Below are 20,549 nucleotides of genomic sequence, written 5' to 3'. Positions count from 1 at the left end.
CATTAGCTCAAAGGTGGATGAAATCGGGCAAATACATTTTGACCACCTGGTAAAGTCTATATCTGCTGATCTAAAAAGAATAAATGGGCTGCATCTATCGATAATTGGAAGAGGGAATTTTTTTTAAATGGCTATGCTGCCTAAAATCTTGTATCTATTTTTTTCAATGCCACTTGCGGTAGATGAACAGATTTTGAAGACCTTGGAGTCTATCTTTTCTAACTTCATTTGGCAATACAGGAAAGTGAGAAGGTCACCTAAATATTTAACTCTCCCACAAGATAGAGGGGGGCTTTCAATTCCTAATATTACACTATACTACTGGGCGGCTCTCCTTCATCAGATGTCTACCTTGTTTATAGTAGATAGGGACAAGGAGGCTGAAAGTGTGGCTAGAATATCAACAATATATGAGCTTGCCATAGGGAAGGAGGCTGCCGGGCTGCTGCTGAGACCATTGGAGCAGAGCTATTATAAAAAGGTTTGCTTCAAGGTAGTATAGGGTGGTGGAGGATATGGAATAGAGTGTTAAAATTCATGGCGATACCTAAGCTTTGCTGATATACTCCCCTGTGGCGATCCTCGCTCTTCCCACCCCTTTTTTTATGAAGCTATGGGAAAGCAATGGGAAGAGCTGGAAAACTTTATGTGAGAGGTCAAGCCACACACTTTACCAGGCTGCAGGAGGAGTTCGGGATTCCAAACAACCATTATTTTAAATATGTGCAGATCCAGAGCACTACCACTACATGTAGACCGGCGTTAAAACTACACAGGATACCAAATGATAAAAGTAATTACTAAGAAGACTGGCAAAATTAAGAATATTTATAGTCTGCTGATAGATGAACTGCCAGATGATTTATAAAAGACTAAGGGCCCGATTCACAGAACTAACTTAAGACAAAATCCTAAACTTACTACTTTTGGTATTCACAGAAGTTAGGATTTTGTCTTAAGTTTGTCTTAAGACAGACTTAAGACAGACTTAAGACAGACTTAAGTTAGGATTTTGTCTTAAGTCTGTCTTAAGTCTGTCTTAAGACAAACTTAAGACAAAATCCTAACTTCTGTGAATACCAAAAGTAGTAAGTTTAGGATTTTGTCTTAAGTTAGTTCTGTGAATCGGGCCCTAAGATAAGCTGGGCAAGTAAGGTGAACAACCCTGATGTTGATATCTATATGATACTTTCATTAACTCCTAAAATACTTTTTTCTACTTGTTTCAAGGCACAGGTGTATAAAACTGTATTTCATTTGTATTTTACACCTGCTTAATGATTTAATTGGGGTAAAAGAGCAGATGATAACTGCCCTAGGTGTGGGGTCGGACCGGCCACACTGACCCACATGTTTTATGAGTGTGATAAACTATCTCCTTTGAAGAAAGGGCTGCTTAGCTTCTGGGAAAGTCTGTTTGGTTTTAGGATTAACCTGACCCCTGTCCGGCTGCTCCTGGGATATGATAGCTCTCTGGAGCTTGATACTGCACAGGAATACTTTATATTTGTGGGAACAGCAGTATTTAGGATAATGCCAGCCGCCAGATGGAAGGATGCAGAGCCACCTACCTTCCAGATCTGGCTAGCTCGACTTCTTGCAATATATAATTTAGAGACTGCATTGTATGCATGAAGGGGCAGACAGGCCAGAATCAGTGGGGGAGGGGGAATTTTGTCAAACGTCTCAAAGTGGATCAGAGAAGCTAGGGGCTCTTAATAATGTGTAGGGCGGGGGGATAAAGTGTGGTGATGGTTGGCTTCCCCACCTCTAAAAATCTATCTTTTTGGTATGCTGGATTATTTATGGATATAAGGGTCTTCAATCAATAAGCATGAACTGTAATGTTTCTTTTTCTTTTTTTAGTTTGGTTTTAACTCCCTAGCTTCAAACATGCCTATACTATATTTTGTAATTGATCTTATTGTGGACTAGATCATCTGTGGTTTGTTTTTTTAAGTGATCTATTTGTATTTTGCACTAACCTAAGCTATCAGAATGTTATCATTTCATATGATCTATCATTATTTATTCTAGTATATGACGTTATCGGGGTATGAATAAAAAAAAAGTATTTTTAAATCTGTAAATGTGTTTAGAAATGGATTTTGAATCACAATGTGGAAGGGGCGTGTTTGTGTCTTCCTTCTAAATTGAGATTGCACATGAGGTATCAGTAGTTTGCAACTCAAATTCCAGTTGAAAACCATAGAAAAGGTACTGACTCATAAGTTAAGCTGATAACTGATTAGCAAAGGTGAGTGGGCCCTCTTTGGATCCCTTACACTTTCGGAAGCAAATTGGCAGCTTCATGGGGAGTAGGTCACTGAACCCCTACTCCAGGGGACCACTGCTTGTCTCACTTCAGTTTTTCCAAATTGTAAACCTTTTTTATTAAAAGAAACCCCCTTTACCTAAAAAACTTGGGTCTGATTTAGAGTTTGGCAAATGGAATATTCTGCCACAAACATGACGGAGGACCCGTCTGCTGTATTACAAGTGCCAATTTGTAACCAGTCCCATTAACATTAATTAGGCAGTTCATTCTTTAATCCACTTAGATTTCTTGTTTTGCAAACCAACCTATTAATTGGTGTGTAGATCCTTTTGGAAGATAAGTTATAAGGCAAAGAAATGGTGCATATTTTGATTCAGCTTTTTGAGACCAGTTCTTTAGTACATCTGTTCACATTTTCGTTATCATTATAACAATGTAAAGAGCAGAACAGACTAATCCCAGCAGCATATTTGTGTATGCTTTAAAGACAAGAGAACTCTCATCATTTACGTGGTCATAACTTTTTAAATAGTATCACAAGCTTTAGATTTTGTGATCATCGTACTTGTATGTATAATTCAGTCACTAGTGACAGTTTTAAAATACATTTTTGTTTCTAAAATGGCTGTTAATTGAAAGTTTCAAATTAAAAATGTAAAACAATGTCTATGAAATACAAGTCTGCATGTCTTCACTATTTTAAACTTAATAATGAGAATTATAGTGCATGTTGTATGCATCTATATCAATGCACTGAACATATTTTGTAAATATTCACAATGCGCAGTAGACAAGTTTATTCATTTTCTGGAATGTATTTTTTTTTCTTTTTTAGTTCAGTTTTTTTTGCCGCAAATGACTTATTTTGTTTTCTGAACATAAATAGATTGAAATCTATCATCACAAATTTATTTGCATACCAAAAAGCATTATAAGATATCTGAAAGATGATCTTCCTTCAAGACACACATTTTTGTAGTATTATCCTTCCAGGCAGCACAACATATTGAGTTTCTTGTTTACAGAAATGGTTTTCCTAATTACATTACCTGAAGATAATGCATTTTGTCTTCCTGCATGTCTCTTAAAGGAAATATCTGAGGAATTCCTCTTTCCAGTGCTGAAAACTCATACTTGGTAATGCGATCCATCACCATAATATCTCCTCCATAATTGTAGTCATAGGGTCTTTCATAAATCAAATCGGCGTGGATTCCACCGTCGCGACTGTTTTCTGTTGAAAAAATATGCTTACAATTTATTAAACCAATGCACTAGAGTATGTCCATTTCAAATTAGAGCTGCTTGCAAAAAATAAGAGAGCATTCATCCCTCTTTCACAATGAACATCATAGAGTACATTGAATTGTTTAACATAGTACCATATTTCTCTTTGGTTCCATCACCTCTATTTATCGTCCAGTGTGTCTTTATTTCACCCCATCATATAGTTTTCTTATTTTGCAAAGTTTCTACTCATTCAATCAATGCTATTTTGGTTAAGGATTGGTTATGAATAGCCATAACATGTTGACACCTTTGAAAAAGATCTAAAAATGGTGAAAGGTTGTTGGCTCATCTTACATAGCATTAATTTGGATGTTACAGTTCACTTAGTTGCTTCCCTATTACCAAGAACTCAATCCATTGTTTATCTTGGATTTCATATGTTCTGGAAAATAGTATGCTTTTTGCCTCTCAGTGCATCGCCACTACTGTTACCTGTTCATATACTGTGAGAACAGTAGGTTGTCAAATTATTAATAACTCGCTATGTATAAGTCTGTATTATTCATGCATTGTAGAATGATACCCTGCTGCAATTGGGGGGGATGTATGAAAGCTAGGTTGCAGGATATGTTGTGCGTTTTTTATGTATATTTTAGCCAACTGCATGCTGTGGTGGGCCCTGCAGGTTTTTCCCGGAGATCAAATGTTCCTGATGATTAAAAATCTTACTCCAGTATTAGTTTGGATCTTAAAATTGATTACTGAAAACTCCACCAACTCATACACTCAATCCTTAAATCATATTTGAGCTACTTATTTTAATGTTGCAATGTTTTGAAAATAGCTTGTTCTCTGCAAAATCCGAGTACTGTAGCATAACGAAAGGTATACAGTTGGTGAACGAGGCGTTTCCATGCAAGGGCCTTCAATGACACCACAACTTTTCTGCTAAGTAAATCTTCATGAGTTAGTGTTGCCTGGAATTCCTTTGAAATGAACAGGGTTTAACTGATTAGAAGTGGGCAGAGGTGAGTGGGAAGAGAAGTGATCTGTAGTTTTAGAGCTTCTCTATTCCATCCTGCACAGTGGAATACAAAGCACATGGAAAGTTACAAAGGCATGCACCATACACCTGTGACCTTCGTGGTCTACCTGCACTTCAACATTGACTTGCAACACAGAAGATAACAAAAATTCCTGTCTGACGCAAGAAGATATGTTACTACTTGCTAAGAAAACAGTAGTCAGGAATGAATTGCACCTTGCCCTGACTTAAATATCTGTGACCACAGACAATTCAGAACCAAGTGAAATGGATGTTAATAATCATGAGTTTAAATATAAAGGGACCTGTGAAATTGAAAACAATTATGTAGAAGTTCCTGACCAATAATAGGGAACACAAAACCTTTTGTGAGGAAGTCAACTTCCAAGCAATCAACCGTGAAGAGCATGTATCATGACTGCTACCACCTTAAAAACTTTTTGAGACTTTCCAATAGCCTAGTATTAGAAGAGCAGTGTGCAACAAAAGAAGGAAATAGTATGTTTGTGACTTTGCCCTTCTCATCATTTTGAAGCATCCCTATGTCTGGCTGATAAGCCATGTTAGAACTATGGTTTCATTAAAGTACTCAATGTCGTACCAGGATCATTCATTATTGTCAGCCTTTGTTGTCTTATCTCTTATTATACTATTTAGCTTGATCTTATCATCTCACCAATACTTGAGACAGAAATTCATTTAACATGACCAGTTTTCCTACAACCTTCCCAATTGACCTTCACCTTTAAAAGAAAAATTGATATCACTTTATGGCGGCTCAATGCGAAATCTGATATTTACCGAATAGCCGATTGTAATATGAGTATGACCATAGTTTATTTGGATGCCTTTGCCTATGTGATTTTGAGTTTACCTTGTCATCTTGGGGAACTAGTTAGGCCTTAATGATTAAGTCAGCGTTGATTACCGTCATTTATTTCTAAAAGAGCCTGATGTATGAGCAAGCAGATTTAAACAGTGGATGCAAATTTTGCGACAACTGTTTTCAACCTACCTGTAATTTTGCAATGAGACCTATGTAGTGATAGGTCAGGTCACAAAATGTCCATTGGCAGGGATGGTAGGATGACCTGCCTAATTAATATTAAATTAGGTAGGTCACCATCTGGAACGAACTTTGATTGGCAATTGGCCAACTCATGGATGGCTACGCAAGATACAGCAGACTGTCATCCTTACATTCCCATTCCCAAACCAGAAGCACTTTTTAGAGGAAGTTGTGTTCTTTAAATAAAAAGGGTTGCTTTAATAAGTATTCGCCACTTGGAAAAATATGAGAGAGAGCATATAGTGGTTCCTCGATCACTGCATACTCCCCTTGAGGCCACATGATTCCCAAAGGGGCAGCTATCTCATGAAGACATCTTTCCCGTTGCAAATGAAAAGCCAATCCATGTCGGGTAAAAACAAGAGCAACTCTGCTCAGGCGTCAGTATTAGATCAAAGATTTGTGACTGCAATCTCAGTCGAAATCATTTATTCATGTCATTATGAGTAGTAATTAGGCGGGGGGGATGCCCTTTCACACCCATGCCTGATTGTAATTCAGAATTAGCTTCAAACCCCTTTTGCAAGTTGGAAATCCTTTTCTGACTCGCAAAGGAGATTATGGGCCAGATGCGCATAGCTTTAGTGATTCGCAATTCGGTCGCTAAGTACATTACGAACACTATTTGGAGGAATTGGTATGTTCGAAACCCATTCACAAGCTGGGAATAGTTGAGCAAATGTACTGTGAGTTTGTACATTTTTTTCGGACGCATTCAGCATTCAGCGATTCACTATAAGGAAGTACCAAATAGTGAGTTAAAAATTGTATGTTCAATAAAGTCACGATTAGGGAATGAGAAAATATTCGTAATTTAGCACAAGCAAATTAGCACCAAGTCAGAACAGGTGGTAACTGACTGCAACCTATAAAAAAGGCCCAAAATGCATTAAAGTCCTTTCAAAATGGCAGCATTGTACACAATAGCAAGGAGAATGAGGATGTTGGCTCAGCTTAGGAGGAGGAGACAGGAGAGGATATACCGAATCAGGGTGGCCATCTTCAACCAGACAGAGGAGGAAATCTATGACAAATACAGACAGCGTAGTGCTGTAATTTGAGATCTCATTGCAATCCTGAGACACACACCTTGAAAGCAACACACTGTGCAATAATGCCATTCCCATACATGTGAAGGTACTGTGCTCACTACACCTGATAGCATCTGGTAGTTACCAGGTTTGCATTGCTGTTGCTGGTGGTGTGTGTCAGAGTGCATTGTCATTTTTTTGTGTACATTCCTCGATACCATAGCAATATATATCATGCAACCCAATCAAGCATCTATCTACCCAGAAATGCCACAGAAATCCAACCCCAAAATTAGATTTTCATAAGAGTGGCAATTTTCCGCATAGGGTAGGGTGTGTGGATGGTACACATATGCCCATGGCACCTGGAATATATTTTCAGTAACTACAAAAACATACATTCACTTAACACACAAGTGGTCTGTAATGCACACATTATCACTGACATTGTATCCCAATATCCCGGAAGCACCCATGATTCCTTCATGCTCAGGCAAAGTGGCATCTACTGGTGGCTAAAAAATGGGGAGTTTGATGATGGATATCTATAGGGTAATGGAGCGTACTGCAATGTGTGAAGAGTGGTATTCTGACTGTTGTGACCTGTGTGCATGTCTTCTACAGGTGACAGTGTGTATGCCTTTCAACCCTGGATACTGACACCATACAGTTCACCAAATAACCCCACTGAGCAGCGCTACAATATTGTACATAAACACACCAGAGGGATAATAGAGTGGATGTTTGGACTGTTAAAAAAGAGATTTCGGTGTTTACATAAGAGTGGAGGAGCACTACCGTATGCACCAGGAACATCATGCAAAATCATGGCAACTACTGTAATGCTGCACAGCATTGCCACCTGGAGAGGTTCCACATCACAGTGTCAGACTCTTAATTTGAAGATGACGATATTGCACGTCCAACACAGCAGTGAGCAGAGGAAAGGAGATCAGTGGAGGGAAGATGGGATGGGACCACATTGCCAACAATTATTTGGAAGGTAAGTCTCCAGTTATAATGCATTTGATCATGTTAACAAAAAACAGAAACGTAATGATGTTTGAAAGAAAGCTTTTTTTAATGGATTGTATGTATTTTAATTTCTTCATTAACAAACAAAGATGTAGCAAATTATAGCAATGCTGGTTAATCCCCTATATATGAGCATTATCAGATGTGAGACACATAAAAAATATAACAACATTAATGGTTTCTACCCCTGCGGCCTGATGGTGTACTCTCGTGAAGTGTGGCAGCATGTGTCTGACTACTGCTGCTTCTTTGGGTTATAGTATTGGTAGTGGGCACCCTACTGAAGCTAGAGAATTCCTCGCTCCTCTGACCATCACCAGATGGTACACCTGCAATGCTGTCAGTTTGCATTGCCTCAACCGCTGTTATGATGAGTTACAAATGCTTTGCTACGTTGCCACTAAAATGACCCATTTTGACTTGGACATTAACTGTTCTCCTACAAAGGGTAGTTGTGGCAGGTGTCAACCTGCCGACTGAACTGCTTAGAGTGTCCATTCTGGCAGCAAAGGGCTTCTCCTGGCGCTTTTGGTATGTGTCAGTGTCTTGATAGTTAGACACACACTTTTAAATTGCAGCTGTCATGCTGTCCAACCCACATGTACATTTGTGTTTGATTTTTTGCCAACTGTCTAGATACATTGGCCAGTCCAAAGGCCATTGATTGTTCCATTGTCTGTAACCTCCTATTCATGATTTTTATCTGTTTTTGTGTAAGGCGTTGAAGCTATATAATGGAGTTCTCAATGCCACAAAACACATGGGTGTTGTCAACTGCTTGTGGACCGAACAGGATTGGTTTTGAGACAGATCTTTGCCTGTGTCGTGGGTAACCATCAGGAGCGTCCAGTACACGTAAGAGCGGTGGGGCGTGGCGCGGGAAGTCGACATACGATGCGCTAGGGAAAACAAAATAAAATAAATAAAACCACTTACCTTGCACTCGCAAGGTAATTTTTTTTTTTTTTAATTTATTTTATTTTCCCCATCCCGGCATCTGTCGAATTCCCCCCTGCTTCACCCCACCGCTCTTATCTGTACCAGCCACGCCTGATGACCATGTCCCAGAAGTCGCTGCTGGCATGGTCTCACAACAGGAGCTAAGCCTGTGCTTGGCTGTGGTTGACCAGCAAATTCCTCTCCTGATGCAGGCTGCAGTGTACCTACTGCAGTACTGGTGTGCCCATGTGATGTTGGGGGTCCATAGTATGTCCCATTTTGATTATCCTCCTCATGCATTTGATTGGCATCACCCTTCTCTGACTCAGCCCTTTCTGTGTGCTGTGAAGCATTGTTTGTGATGCAGAAAAAAATGTATAATTACTGTTTTGTGTTTGATTTATACCGACATGACATTTGTTGTTTCAGCACAATAAAATGTGTCTAAGACATACACTACATTCAATGTACTACATGTCCCATAATGCACTTGTATGGCCGCAGTGAATGATAACTATACATGTATCTGACTACATATTACATTTGACAAGATGCACTAACTTGGGTCAGGTCCTGCGGTTGAGGGTCTAGTGTCCAGATCCGCCTACGGACTCTGGCTCAAGGGTGCTTTCCACTAGCATTTCTATGCATATGGGTAGTTACACTCTAGAGGGTTCGCCTCCTGTGGAATGATTTTCTGCCAGGCGAGTGGCTACCTTTTCCTTTGTCCTTGACCTGGGGTCATAACAAAATTTGCGGATTTCACCCACTGCCCGCTGTGTCACTCCAACTGAATTGCTTTGTACCTGCATGTCTAGTCAGATTATCTTTTGTTGGGCCTCAGGGGCCATCAAAGATGCTTTGCCAAAGAGCTGCTCATGATTGTGCAGCATTCCTCTGTGAGGATTTCTAACTCCCTTTCAGAAAATATACCCTTTCTTTTTCTACCCCAGACATCTTATCAGCATCCTCGCTTGCCGTACTTAGTACATGTTATGTCCACCTTGCCACAAGCACACAAACTATTAGCAGTAGTCTGCAGCACCTCCTCTCAGTAGGCTTCAGAAGATGGCAACGATGAATGCTTCCTAGTTTGAGGGTCATGCAACTGAAACAGTAAGTACTTTTATGTACTTCTGGGGGTGGGAAGGGGTGTGTGTAATTTGCTAATCAATTGCAATTTGGGAATCATAATTCCATTAGCAATTTTAGAAATTGCTATTTGCGCCCCCCAAAGTTTTTTAGTTGCTATTCAGAAGGCATTACCGTACAGTCATTCCATTTAGCAAATTCTTAATTGAGAGTTGCTAAATATTGCAATTAAGCAGTGGTTTCAAAACTGTGTGCCATGGCTCCCTGGGGAGCCCCAAACCTAGCCAGGGGCGCCACTCACCAAGCACTTTAGTGATTTAATAAATTAAATTTTAAAGAGTTTGTTGGCTTCAGTTAAACTAATTAGACCTAAAAGCATGATGTCAATGATTTGTAAGTGACATGCCTAAAACTGTAAATGTATTGCTTATATGATTGCATTTTACACCAAATGTAAGTTATCTGGATAGTACAGTTGTCCTGTCTATTAAACACATTAAGTATTATTAAGCATTGACACTTTTATTTGAACCATAGGTACTTCCAGTTCATATTTCTTTCAGTACACACACATTTTCAGACAGACTTGCTCTCTCCATGAGCACAGGGAAGTAAAACACCATACACGGCATTGTGCCATCATTTGGAAGAAAGAAAGAGGGACGTTTAAAAAAATAAGAGGGATTGCATTATTTTGGAGGCAATTTTAGGGAGCAGACAGCAAAAATAAAATTATGAGTCACCCTGCTGAGACAGGTGTGTTGGTACGTATGACATGGGTAGAAATGGAAATGCATGCAAATGTTCTTCAAGTGCAGAAACACCTTGGCAATGGGGCCTACATGCATAGGGGTGCTATCTAGCACTATAAGTGGGATACAAAAGTTTGAGAGGGTACTCTAAAAAAGCCATGGGCAAAGAAATGTAAGTAGGAATATTATATTAGAGGCGCCGCCTTAGTAATACGAAACTGCATATATGATTATAATACCTTCATCAGTTTCATCCCAATTATTTTCAGGGAGAAAAATGCAAGTACTCCAGACCCCAGGATTACAACTCCCCACCGTCCAAAAAAAGTAAAAGTGGGGAGCCACGAGTAATGGCCAATGGGCCAAGGAAGCCGCAGGTCGAAAAAGTTTGGGAACCACTGCCTTAAAAGGGTTGCCTATAGCAGTTGTACTGCTTAATTCTTCCTTAACAATTTAGGGGCAGATGTAGGTGGCTAAATACCGGTCGGTAACGCCGAAATTCAGTAAATTTCAGCGTTACCGGACGGTATTTAGCCATGTGCGATGTAGCTAACGAATCGGTAAATAAGGAATCGGTAAATACCAATTCCTTAATACCGATTCCTTATTGCTCTTGCATTTGAAAAGGGGGGGCCCTTGGCTCCCCCGCCAGCATGGCGGTGCGGCGATCCCCTCTCCCCTTGCCTCCCGGTGGTGTGGGGGCGTGATCTCCCGGCGTCCAATGATTACGCGGGAGGTGTGCGCCACACCACCGGTCGGCCAGCGCCCAATCCCTGATCCGGAAGACGTGGTGCAGTCTTCCGGGTCAAAGGGGTGGGTGTTGGGGGGGCGGGGGGAGGGGGCGGCCCGCCCTCTCCCCGCGTCCCCGGGAATAAAGGAGGGGGGAGCGCTCAGTTGGCCCTTCTTGTCGCCTGACGCTCCCCCACACTGGTCGTGCCCCGCGCTCAGGGCCTCCTAATTTTCTGGACAGACGGAGCGTGGATCGTACGTGCCGAAGCGTTCACCTGGTATACCGGTGTACAGTGGATGTGTGGAGTACGGGACGTAGAACACACAGGACATTGACGGTAAGGGGAGAGCGGGGGGGCTTGCATTTCATTGCTTCGTGTGGCCGCCGGGTGGGTCTACGTTAGAGTTTGGCCACCCCTAACAATTGGGATAGCCGGTGTGTTGCGGTCGCAGTTGCGTGGTGCTCATAGCCCCCTGCGTATCCTCCGTCTCGTGAAGGTACAGGGTGCACGGGTTGCGAATCCGAGCAGTAAGCGAGTCGGTCAGTAGACAAAATGCCGGGAGCTAAGAGTGCTAAGGGGACAAAAATGGAAATGATGTTGCAGGCCATGATGCGCAAAATGAATGCCATGGATAAGAGATTGGATAAGGTTGATAGCCTAGAGGCTCGCGTGATGGAGAGGATTGATGATATCGCAGGCCCACGCGGTAGACCCAAGCGGCAGATTGCTGCACCTTTGCCTGATGGGGATTCCGACTCCTCGCCTAAAAGGAGCAAGACCAAGAGATCGAGGCGCAGTGCATCCGCTCCTGCACCGTTGGCTGTTCCCACTACCCCCGAGCCGGTAGTCCCGGCTCCCATGGCACCGGCTCCTGCCTTGCCATCAGGGTCCCCTCCTGTCGGGCCAGCTCTGCCAGCCCCTGTTTGCCCACTTCCATTGCCTCCCGTGCCGGCACCCATAGGGCCCCCCCGCCGGTGGTGCTGGCAGCAGGGCCGGATTCTGAAGCTCCGATCCCACCCGAGCTAACTGCGCATATACCGGCTTTACTTCCTTGCCTGCAGAAGGGGAGTATGATGCCCTCAACGCTAGACCATGCCGCTGAGGCGGCCAAGATGGTGGAAAAGATTAGGGCGGCAACAGTTGCGAGTGGGGCTGCGGGCTCCGTTTCTCCTTCTTCTGCATGTTCGGATGCCGCTCGACCAAATGGAAGCGACGTGGGACCGGCCCCAGTGTCCGGTAATGGTAAGGAGGTGGCCCTGCCTCTTTTAGTGGACGACGCGATCCCGTCTAGGAGCGAAGATTTAGCGCAACATGTTTCTCGGGCGGTGAAAGAAATGATTTGGGCGGGAAAGTATATTTATATTTTCTCTCTGTTATTGGACAATAGGGAAATGGAGAAAGCCAAAATACTTAAGGAATGGATGCACCCTAGTGAATGGAGAGTACAGTGTGCGAAGTTTAGGGTGGAGGAAACTCTGGTCAATTGGATCAGGGCCTTCTCCATCCTTACGGCTATCACTGTTGAGCGCCCTCCTAATGTAATGGCGGCAATGGCTTGCTACCAGAGCAGGATTGTGGGGTGGAGTGAGCAGTACCCTAGGGAGGCATGGAAGGAATATGATGTAAATTTCAGGAAATCTAAGGAATTTGACTTGTCATTGACATGGGACAAGGTTGACTCGCTGTCGTGGCACAAGCAGGTCTCAGGGAACACAGCCCCTGCCCAGCCTACTAGTGTAGCCAGTGTGTTCCCAGCTAAACCCCAGCAGCCCTTTCGTGCAGCACAGGGGAATGAGTTCCTGGGGAAGAATAGGGGGGCGGCGGGGAAAGGAAGGGTGTGTGCTGGGACTTTAATAAGGGCTCCTGTACGAGGCCGGCCGGCACATGTAGATTCAGACAAGCCTGCGCAATCTGCGGTCACACCTCCCATCCCGAGACAACATGCAGATCGAGAAGTGGTAATCAGAGTCAGAGAGGGGGAAAGAAACCAGAATAGCGTAGAATGCACGGTTGGCCCCTCCCCCATTAATGTCCTGGCAATGATCCCATGGTTGAACAGATACCCAGACCACGCTGCGGCTGCCCTACTACAGGAAGGTTTCTCCCAAGGTTTCCGGATCCCGGCAGGGGGATACACAGGCAGCGCACATTGCGGGCTTTCGGGGTTCCTCTAGCGCCTGGGAAGACGGTTGGCCCGTCCACCTGTTTGGAATTTTTGGGTATCGAAATTGATTCATTGGAAGAGTGCTTCAGGTTACCCAAAGACAAAGTGTTTAAGTTCAAGGCGGCCCTGCGCCAGTGCCTACTCAAGGATAAGGTTACCTTGCAGCAACTACAGGAGACGGTGGGTCAAATGAACTTTGCATTGCGAGTCATCCCAATGGCACGCCCCTTCTCTCGGTCGATTGCCCAAGCCATGAAGGGATTTAGAGATAAACATCACCGCACTAGGTTGTCAGCCGAGGTTCGCCAGGATATGCGAATATGGACGGCATTCCTGGAGGACTTCAATGGCAGGATAGTGTGGCCTGGCCGCCCCACGACATCAGCAGAGTTGGGTTTATGGACGGACGCTGCTGGTAGCGTGGGCTTTGGCGCCATCCTGGGGCCCAAGTGGGTCGCCCAGAAATGGCCTAAGGAATGGGGTTCGTGGGGTTTGACCACCAACATCGGATTCCTGGAACTATTCCCGATATGGGTAGCACGGATGGTCTGGCCAGAGCACCTTAGCAATCAGTCGGTGGTGTTCTGGTCGGATAACATAAGCGTGGTAGAATGCATTAACCAACAAGCGGCACGGTGTCCATTTATACTGCGCTTGGTAAAGGAGATTGTGCTACAATGTTTGAAATGGAATGTGATTTTCAGAGCCAAACATGTGCCAGGCGTTCTCAACAATGCAGCTGACGCCCTTTCTTGCTTTAAAATGCAGGTATTCAGGGAGCAGCTTCCAGCAGCAGACCCATCACCAGCACCTTTTCTGGTTGCTCTCTGGCGGATTGGTGCCCCAGACTACCGTACCTCGTGGCATCTAGCTTAGCCCCCAGGACCAAGACAGCATACGAAGGGGCGTTCTTGTCTTACCGTACTTTCTTAGGGCACAATTGGGAGGCGAGCTGGGCACAGGAGGACAGTTTTGTTGCATACCTAGAGTTGATGCACAGGGAAGGGCGCTCGGTGGCAGCTGCAAACAGGCACAGGGCGGCAGTTTCCTTCTTCGCACAAGCCAAGGGTGTAAGGGACCCTACGAACACGTTTGTAGTGTGCAAGGCGTTGAGGGGCTGGCGTCGCATACAGGGACACTCGACAGATTCGAGAAAGCTGATTCGGCTGGTAAGGCTCACAGCCCTGTTGTTAGCACTCCAGGGCATCTGTAGCTCAACATGGGAGGTGCTGCTTTTCAAAGCGGCGCTCACACTAGCGTTCTATGGAGCTCTAAGGATAGGTGAGCTGGTAGCTGCGTCAAAGGGTGACAAAATGGGCGGCCTTCAAGTGGACTGTGTGGTGATCCAGGATGATACAATGTGGGTGACAATTCAAAGATTGAAAACCGACCAGGAGGGAAGGGGGATACCATAGTGCTTCACCGGGCTCGGACGAACCCTTGTTGCCCAGTCTCGCATGTAGAGGCTTTTAGAAGGCAGCGGGAGGGTACGCTGGGGGGGGGGCACTATTGTGTCTCATGGATGGTACACCATTGACCAAGTATCAGTTTAGGAGAGTCCTGGATCTGGCGGTCGCAAAAGCAGGCCTGGATCTCACGGAATTTGGCACCCATTCTTTCAGAATTGGGGCTGCAACTGAGGCAATTGTAAGGGGACTCCCAGTCGAAAAGGTTAAAAGGATTGGGAGATGGTCGTCTGAGTGTTACAAACGTTACGTACGTATTACATGTTGTGACATGACCAGATGACTCACGCTTGGTATCTCTTGGTTTCACAGTTTCTCGAACCTGTCACACGGGGGAGAAACTCGCCGAATGTCGGCAAGAAGCATCAGCTTCACAACACAAGCAACAAGAAGATCAACGGACATTGGTGACTTGGATTGTGGGCCACTCTTATGTTCGGCGTGCGAAAAATGTGTTTCTTTCAGGTGAAAGGAGGAGAAGGGCTGAGGAAAAGGGGTTCTACGTTTCCATCTTCAGGAGGGGAGGCTTAGGCATTAGACAGTTCAAGGACGACTTTATGGAATTATTATCTCAGCAACCCACCCCCCGTCAGTAGTGATACTTCACCTGGGGGAGAACGATTTGACCAAACTAGGGAGACGCATCCTGATAGACGAAATCATCTCCACTGCGGGGTGGGTGTCTAGAACATGCACAGCTTGCACGGTAGTCTGGTCACAACTTATTCCTCGTTGGCAGTGGCGAAGGGGGGACTCGGTCAAGGCGTTGAATCACTCGGTAAAGAGGATCAACACACAGCTGGACAAATTATTCCGAGCCCCCCGGTTGCAGACGATTCCTCACGGGTGTATTTGGGGGGAGCATTTCTACCTGCGGGATGGGGTGCACTTGACTGAGGCTGGGAATGTCCTGTGGTCGAACAACATATTAGCATGGCTAGAGGGATTTGCGAGGTGAACATGACCTTTCTTAGGAGTAGGAAGGGGGGAGGTCAGATCGTCGGGTAACAATGCTGGCCTGTGGCGGTAAGGTCATGACCGGTGAGCAGCTATTTTAAGGCCTGAGGGGGCGGCATCATCCTTTGGAGGTGTCCGCCCAGGGGGAGGAGGGGTCACTGGCCCCTCCTAGAACTTCAGGGGCAGCTGGTGACGCAAGTTAGGGCCCTCCTTCAGTGGTTAAATGGAGTTGACGGGGTGGACGGAGTAATTAACGGGCTCGGCTGCATGGGTGGATGGAGTAATTAACGGGCTCGGCTGCATGGGTGGACCGAGTAATTAACGGGCTCAGCTGCATGGGTGGACCGAGTAATTAACGGGCTCGGCTGCAGGGGTGGACCGGGTAATTAACGGGCCCGGCTGCGCATGCGCACCTGCAGTAAGGGCGCAGCTTGTAAGACCTGACACCGGTTAGCGACCTTGACATATGGCCATAAATGTTAGTATGCAGAAATTTTCAGATGAGGATGTTAGATTCGGTTAGGAAACAAGCTGTATTAGAATCTTGTTAAGGCTAGCCGATCACACTTGTCGATATGAATGTATCTAAATGTTCCTGAATTTTTTTGCATAAAAAATTGCATATTTTGTTTAACAATTTTATTATTTTGTATCTTAATAAATACGGCCGGGGGGTCTTGCGATCCCCCGCCTTCCAAAGACAAATCATGTTCCGTGTCGATGTGTTCTGGGTTGATGTGGGTATACAGGGAGAGGGGCGGTAGTCGTCACTGACCATGTGAAAAGGGGGGGGCCTTGGCTCCCCCGCCCGTATGGCGGTGCGGCGATCCCCTCTCCCCTTGCCTCCCGGTGGTGTGGGGGCGTGATCTCCCGGTGTCCAATGATTACGCGGGAGGTGTGCACCACACCACCGGTCGGCCGGCGCCCAATATCTGATCTGGAAGATGTGGTGCAGTCTTCCGGGTCAAAGGGGCGGGCGTCGAGGGGTGGGGGGAGGGGGCGGCCCGCCCTCTCCCCGCGTCCCCGGGAATAAAGGAGGGGGAGCGCTCAGTTGGCCCTTCTTGTCGCCTGACGCTCCCCCACACTAGTTGTGCCCCGCGCTCATGGCCTCCTAATTTTTCCCACCCACCATCCCGGGAACAAAGCTGTGTTGTGCTTTATGTATACCTGTTTTTGTTATTAATCAAGTTGTTTCCCTTTTAGGATGTATAATTGAAGCATAAATGCCGGTTAGAATGTTTGGTGTAGACTGTAATTGTGTATATCTCTCTTGTACTAAGTATTGGCTTCCCGTTTGGGGAGTAGTGGTAAAATGTAAATAATGTTTGCTGTTTTGTTTAGGCCTTTTTTCCCATAGTAGCCTGATGATGGTATGTCATGACATGTTGTTGTAGATAGTGTAGCTGTCCTTTAGTTCCTTTTTCCACAGGTCGTCGTATTTATTAGGGTGTTGGGCATGCGGTAAGGTCATGACCGGTGAGCAGCTATTTTAAGGTCTGAGGGGGCGGCATCATCCTTTGGAGGTGTCCACGCCAGGGGGAGTAGGGGTCACTGGCCCCTCCTAGAACTTCAGGAGCAGCTGGTGACGCAAGTTAGGGCCCTCCTTCAGTGTTTAAATGGAGTTCACGAGGTGGACCGAGTAATTAACGGGCTCGGCTGCATGGGTGGACCGAGTAATTAACGGGCTCGGCTGCATGGGTGGACCAAGTAATTAAACTGGCTCGGCTGCAGGGGTGGACCAGGTAATTAACGGGCCCGGCTGCGCATGCGCACCTGCGGTAAGGGCGCAGCGTGAAGACCTGACACCGGTTAGCGACCTTGCCATATGGCCATAAATGTTAGTATGCAAAAATTTTCAGATGAGGATGTTAGATTCGGTTAGGAAACAAGCTGTATTAGAATCTTGTTAAGGCTAGCCGATCACATTGTCAATATGAATGTATCTAAATGTTCCTGAATATTTTTGCATAACATTTTTTATATTTTGTTTAACAATTTTATTATTTTGTATCTTAATAAATACGGCCGGGGGGTCTTGCGATCCCCCGCCTTCCAAAGACAAATCATGTTCCGTGTCGATGTGTTCTGGGTTGATGTGGGTATACAGGGAGAGGGGCTGTAGCCGTCACTGACCATGTACGGAATCGGTAATACCGATTCCTTAAATGCAATGTAGGTTGCACTAAAAACAGTGCACCTCAGCCTTAAGGAATCACTATTTACCACCAACTCCAATTTGGTGGTAAAAAGCAATTTCCTTACAAAAAGCACTCTTTTGCTTTTATTTCTGTGCCATGTGGGCCACATGTGCACACATGCACATTTCAGGGGTGCAACAGGGTGTCCTTTGGACACCTTGGCACCCTTTAAATACCCCCGCTATTAACGATTCGGTAATACCGAATCGCTAATAGTGAATCTCTTCCCAGTCATTCCTATGGGCCTCCTGGCCCATATGAATGAATGGCTAGGTATTCCTTAATAAAGAATCAGTATTACCGATTAGTTATTAAGGAATGTTAAGAAATCGCTAATATTTTAGCGATTCCTACCTACATTGCATTTCCCGATTCCTTAATAGCGATTCGGTAATAATCGCTATTAAGGAATCGATAAATTGAACTTACCTACATCTGGCCCTTAGACTCCATAGTTTCCCTAAACTTATCATCACAGATTGAGGCCCTCAATTTACACCTCACCTTTGGAAAGAATTGATCAAAAAGACCAAATACTTTCCTTTGACTGGTTATCATCTGCAAACCAATGGACAGAGAGGTATAATCAAGGCATTGAATGATTTCTTATGCTCTCTTTTGGAGTAGGTGAATCTATCTGGCAGAGTTTGCTTATAATAATTCACTAAAAACTTCCACAGGGTCATCTCTTTTCTATTGCTCTTGTGGCATTTTCCTACTAATTTTTCCATCTTGCCTTTCTTTCATCTCAGGATCTTAATTCACACATCTCTCAAGCATGAAAGAAGAAAGAAGACTGTTTGTCAACCTTTTCTCAAGTAACAGGCAGATTATCAGATACAGGCAGAACACCATTGTAGACTTTCTCCTAGTCTATCAAATTGGAGACAAGGTCTGACTGCCATCTGCCAGGGTCTCATTTAAAGTTTTCCACTAGATTTGTGAGTCGCTCTAAGGCTAATGAGTTCTGCTGCAGCACTATGTTAATTACTGTAGTATCCTTGCACTATCCCCTTTCATTATAGAATGTTCTAGCTATGATGCTCTGTGGAATGTTAGCAGTCTGTGGGCTTAGGCTGGCAGTTGGCTTGGGGCTGAGCATCTTGCAGGATGTTCCTGTTGGGGTCCTATTGGTTTATACCATCATATCTACCTAACTTGTAATAAACCACTTATCTACACCAACCGTCTATGGACTTAATTACTACAATTTTCATGGCGACGATCCTGTCAAAAGAACCTACTTCTGCTACCTCTACTTGGATCTACAAAGAAAAAGAAACCTGGCGCAGTTTTCAGCAAGATACCACAACAAGTGTGAGCTACATAAATCTGAAAAATGACCTTCCCATGTATTGGGTAAAGCAACATTCAACAAAATATCCTGAAGCAGTTCTTCAATAGAGATAAGTTAAGAAATTTCTCCACTAAAGAGAATGACGTGCACCTACAAGATAATCAACACAAATGGAACAAGAGCCACAAGACATACTACAAGACATAAGGAGCCACTTAAGAAACATCAGCGCAGTAAAAAAAAGGACCCCATCAGTGTCCATCTCATCGGACAGCCTTTGCCAAAATGTACTGTGAGTGGTTTCCTTGTAAATTTGGTCATTTCATTCAGAAGTAAGCAAGATATTTATTTTTCTTTCTTGTATTGGCTCTTTAAATTAATTGCGATCTGCTTTTTGACATTTAAACATTTTTTTTACTTGTGCCTATTAGAACATGCAGTACACCTTCTACTCAGTTAATGATTAAACTGATACTTTTACGAGCCTAAGTTAATTTAGACATGTTCGTTTGTTCTCCAATGCCTCTAAAGACATTAATCACCACCTTTAACCAAGCGGAAGCATTGTTTACTTCTTGTGACTTTCAGTTTGAATTTGGCAGAGTTACGAACAAACTAATGGTTAAGCGTTTCTGTCAACTTTCATCTTCAGCGCTTAAATGCTGTGTGAAGCTTTACTTCGAACTGTCTTGAAATTAAAAAGTCTAAAGTAATTGATTGGGCACATGTGAAAATCGTTATATTTATTGTACACCTCAAACGTGTAGAACTTATTTGGGCACTTCAGTAAATGGAAAAGCAACACTATTTTCATCTGCGCCATGCACACGAGACATAAACCGTTTATTTAAATATTAACATGGTGCGCGAGCAACATGCAAAGCTTACCTTGGCTTCTGAGCACTTTGTGACGCCATGACTATGCTTCTCCGTCACGTTTTGGAGCAGCTCTGTGCGGAGAGCCACTCGGTGCAACGTGGGATACGTGGCACCATTTCTCGCGCTGGACTTTACTTGTCAAGTGTCACCATGGCAACTACCCTTCGTGTAGAGGGACGTTTTTTTTTTACTTTATCCTTCAACATGGACAGTGCAATGTGGCACAGTGTTTATCCTGTTTGGCAGTGTTCTTTAAGAAGTAAACTTACACTACATCCTACAATCTACTTCAGAACAATTTTCGGCTTTGGAAACCTCGGGTGAGAGACCGCTCACCGGAGCATAGACTTACTCTTTTTGTATTTTGCTGGTCATTATACAATGGA

General features: G+C 44.2%; 1 protein-coding gene across 1 annotated transcript in view; it reads right to left on the bottom strand.

The window, feature by feature from the left end:
- The window catches only part of GPR153 (G protein-coupled receptor 153), a 304,525-nt gene that overhangs the window by 54,255 nt on the left and 229,721 nt on the right, over positions 1–20,549 (bottom strand). The window contains exon 4 of the mRNA XM_086951864.1: positions 3,328–3,512. Coding sequence (XP_086807990.1) covers positions 3,328–3,512 — 185 coding nt within the window. The remainder of the gene's footprint in view (positions 1–3,327; positions 3,513–20,549) is intronic.

Source organism: Lissotriton vulgaris, unplaced genomic scaffold (genome assembly GCF_964263255.1).
Source record: "Lissotriton vulgaris unplaced genomic scaffold, aLisVul1.2 SCAFFOLD_870, whole genome shotgun sequence".
NCBI classification, from domain to species: Eukaryota; Metazoa; Chordata; class Amphibia; order Caudata; family Salamandridae; genus Lissotriton; species Lissotriton vulgaris.
The sequence above is the reverse complement of the archived record's forward strand: the minus strand, read 5'-3'. Positions and strand labels throughout refer to the sequence as shown.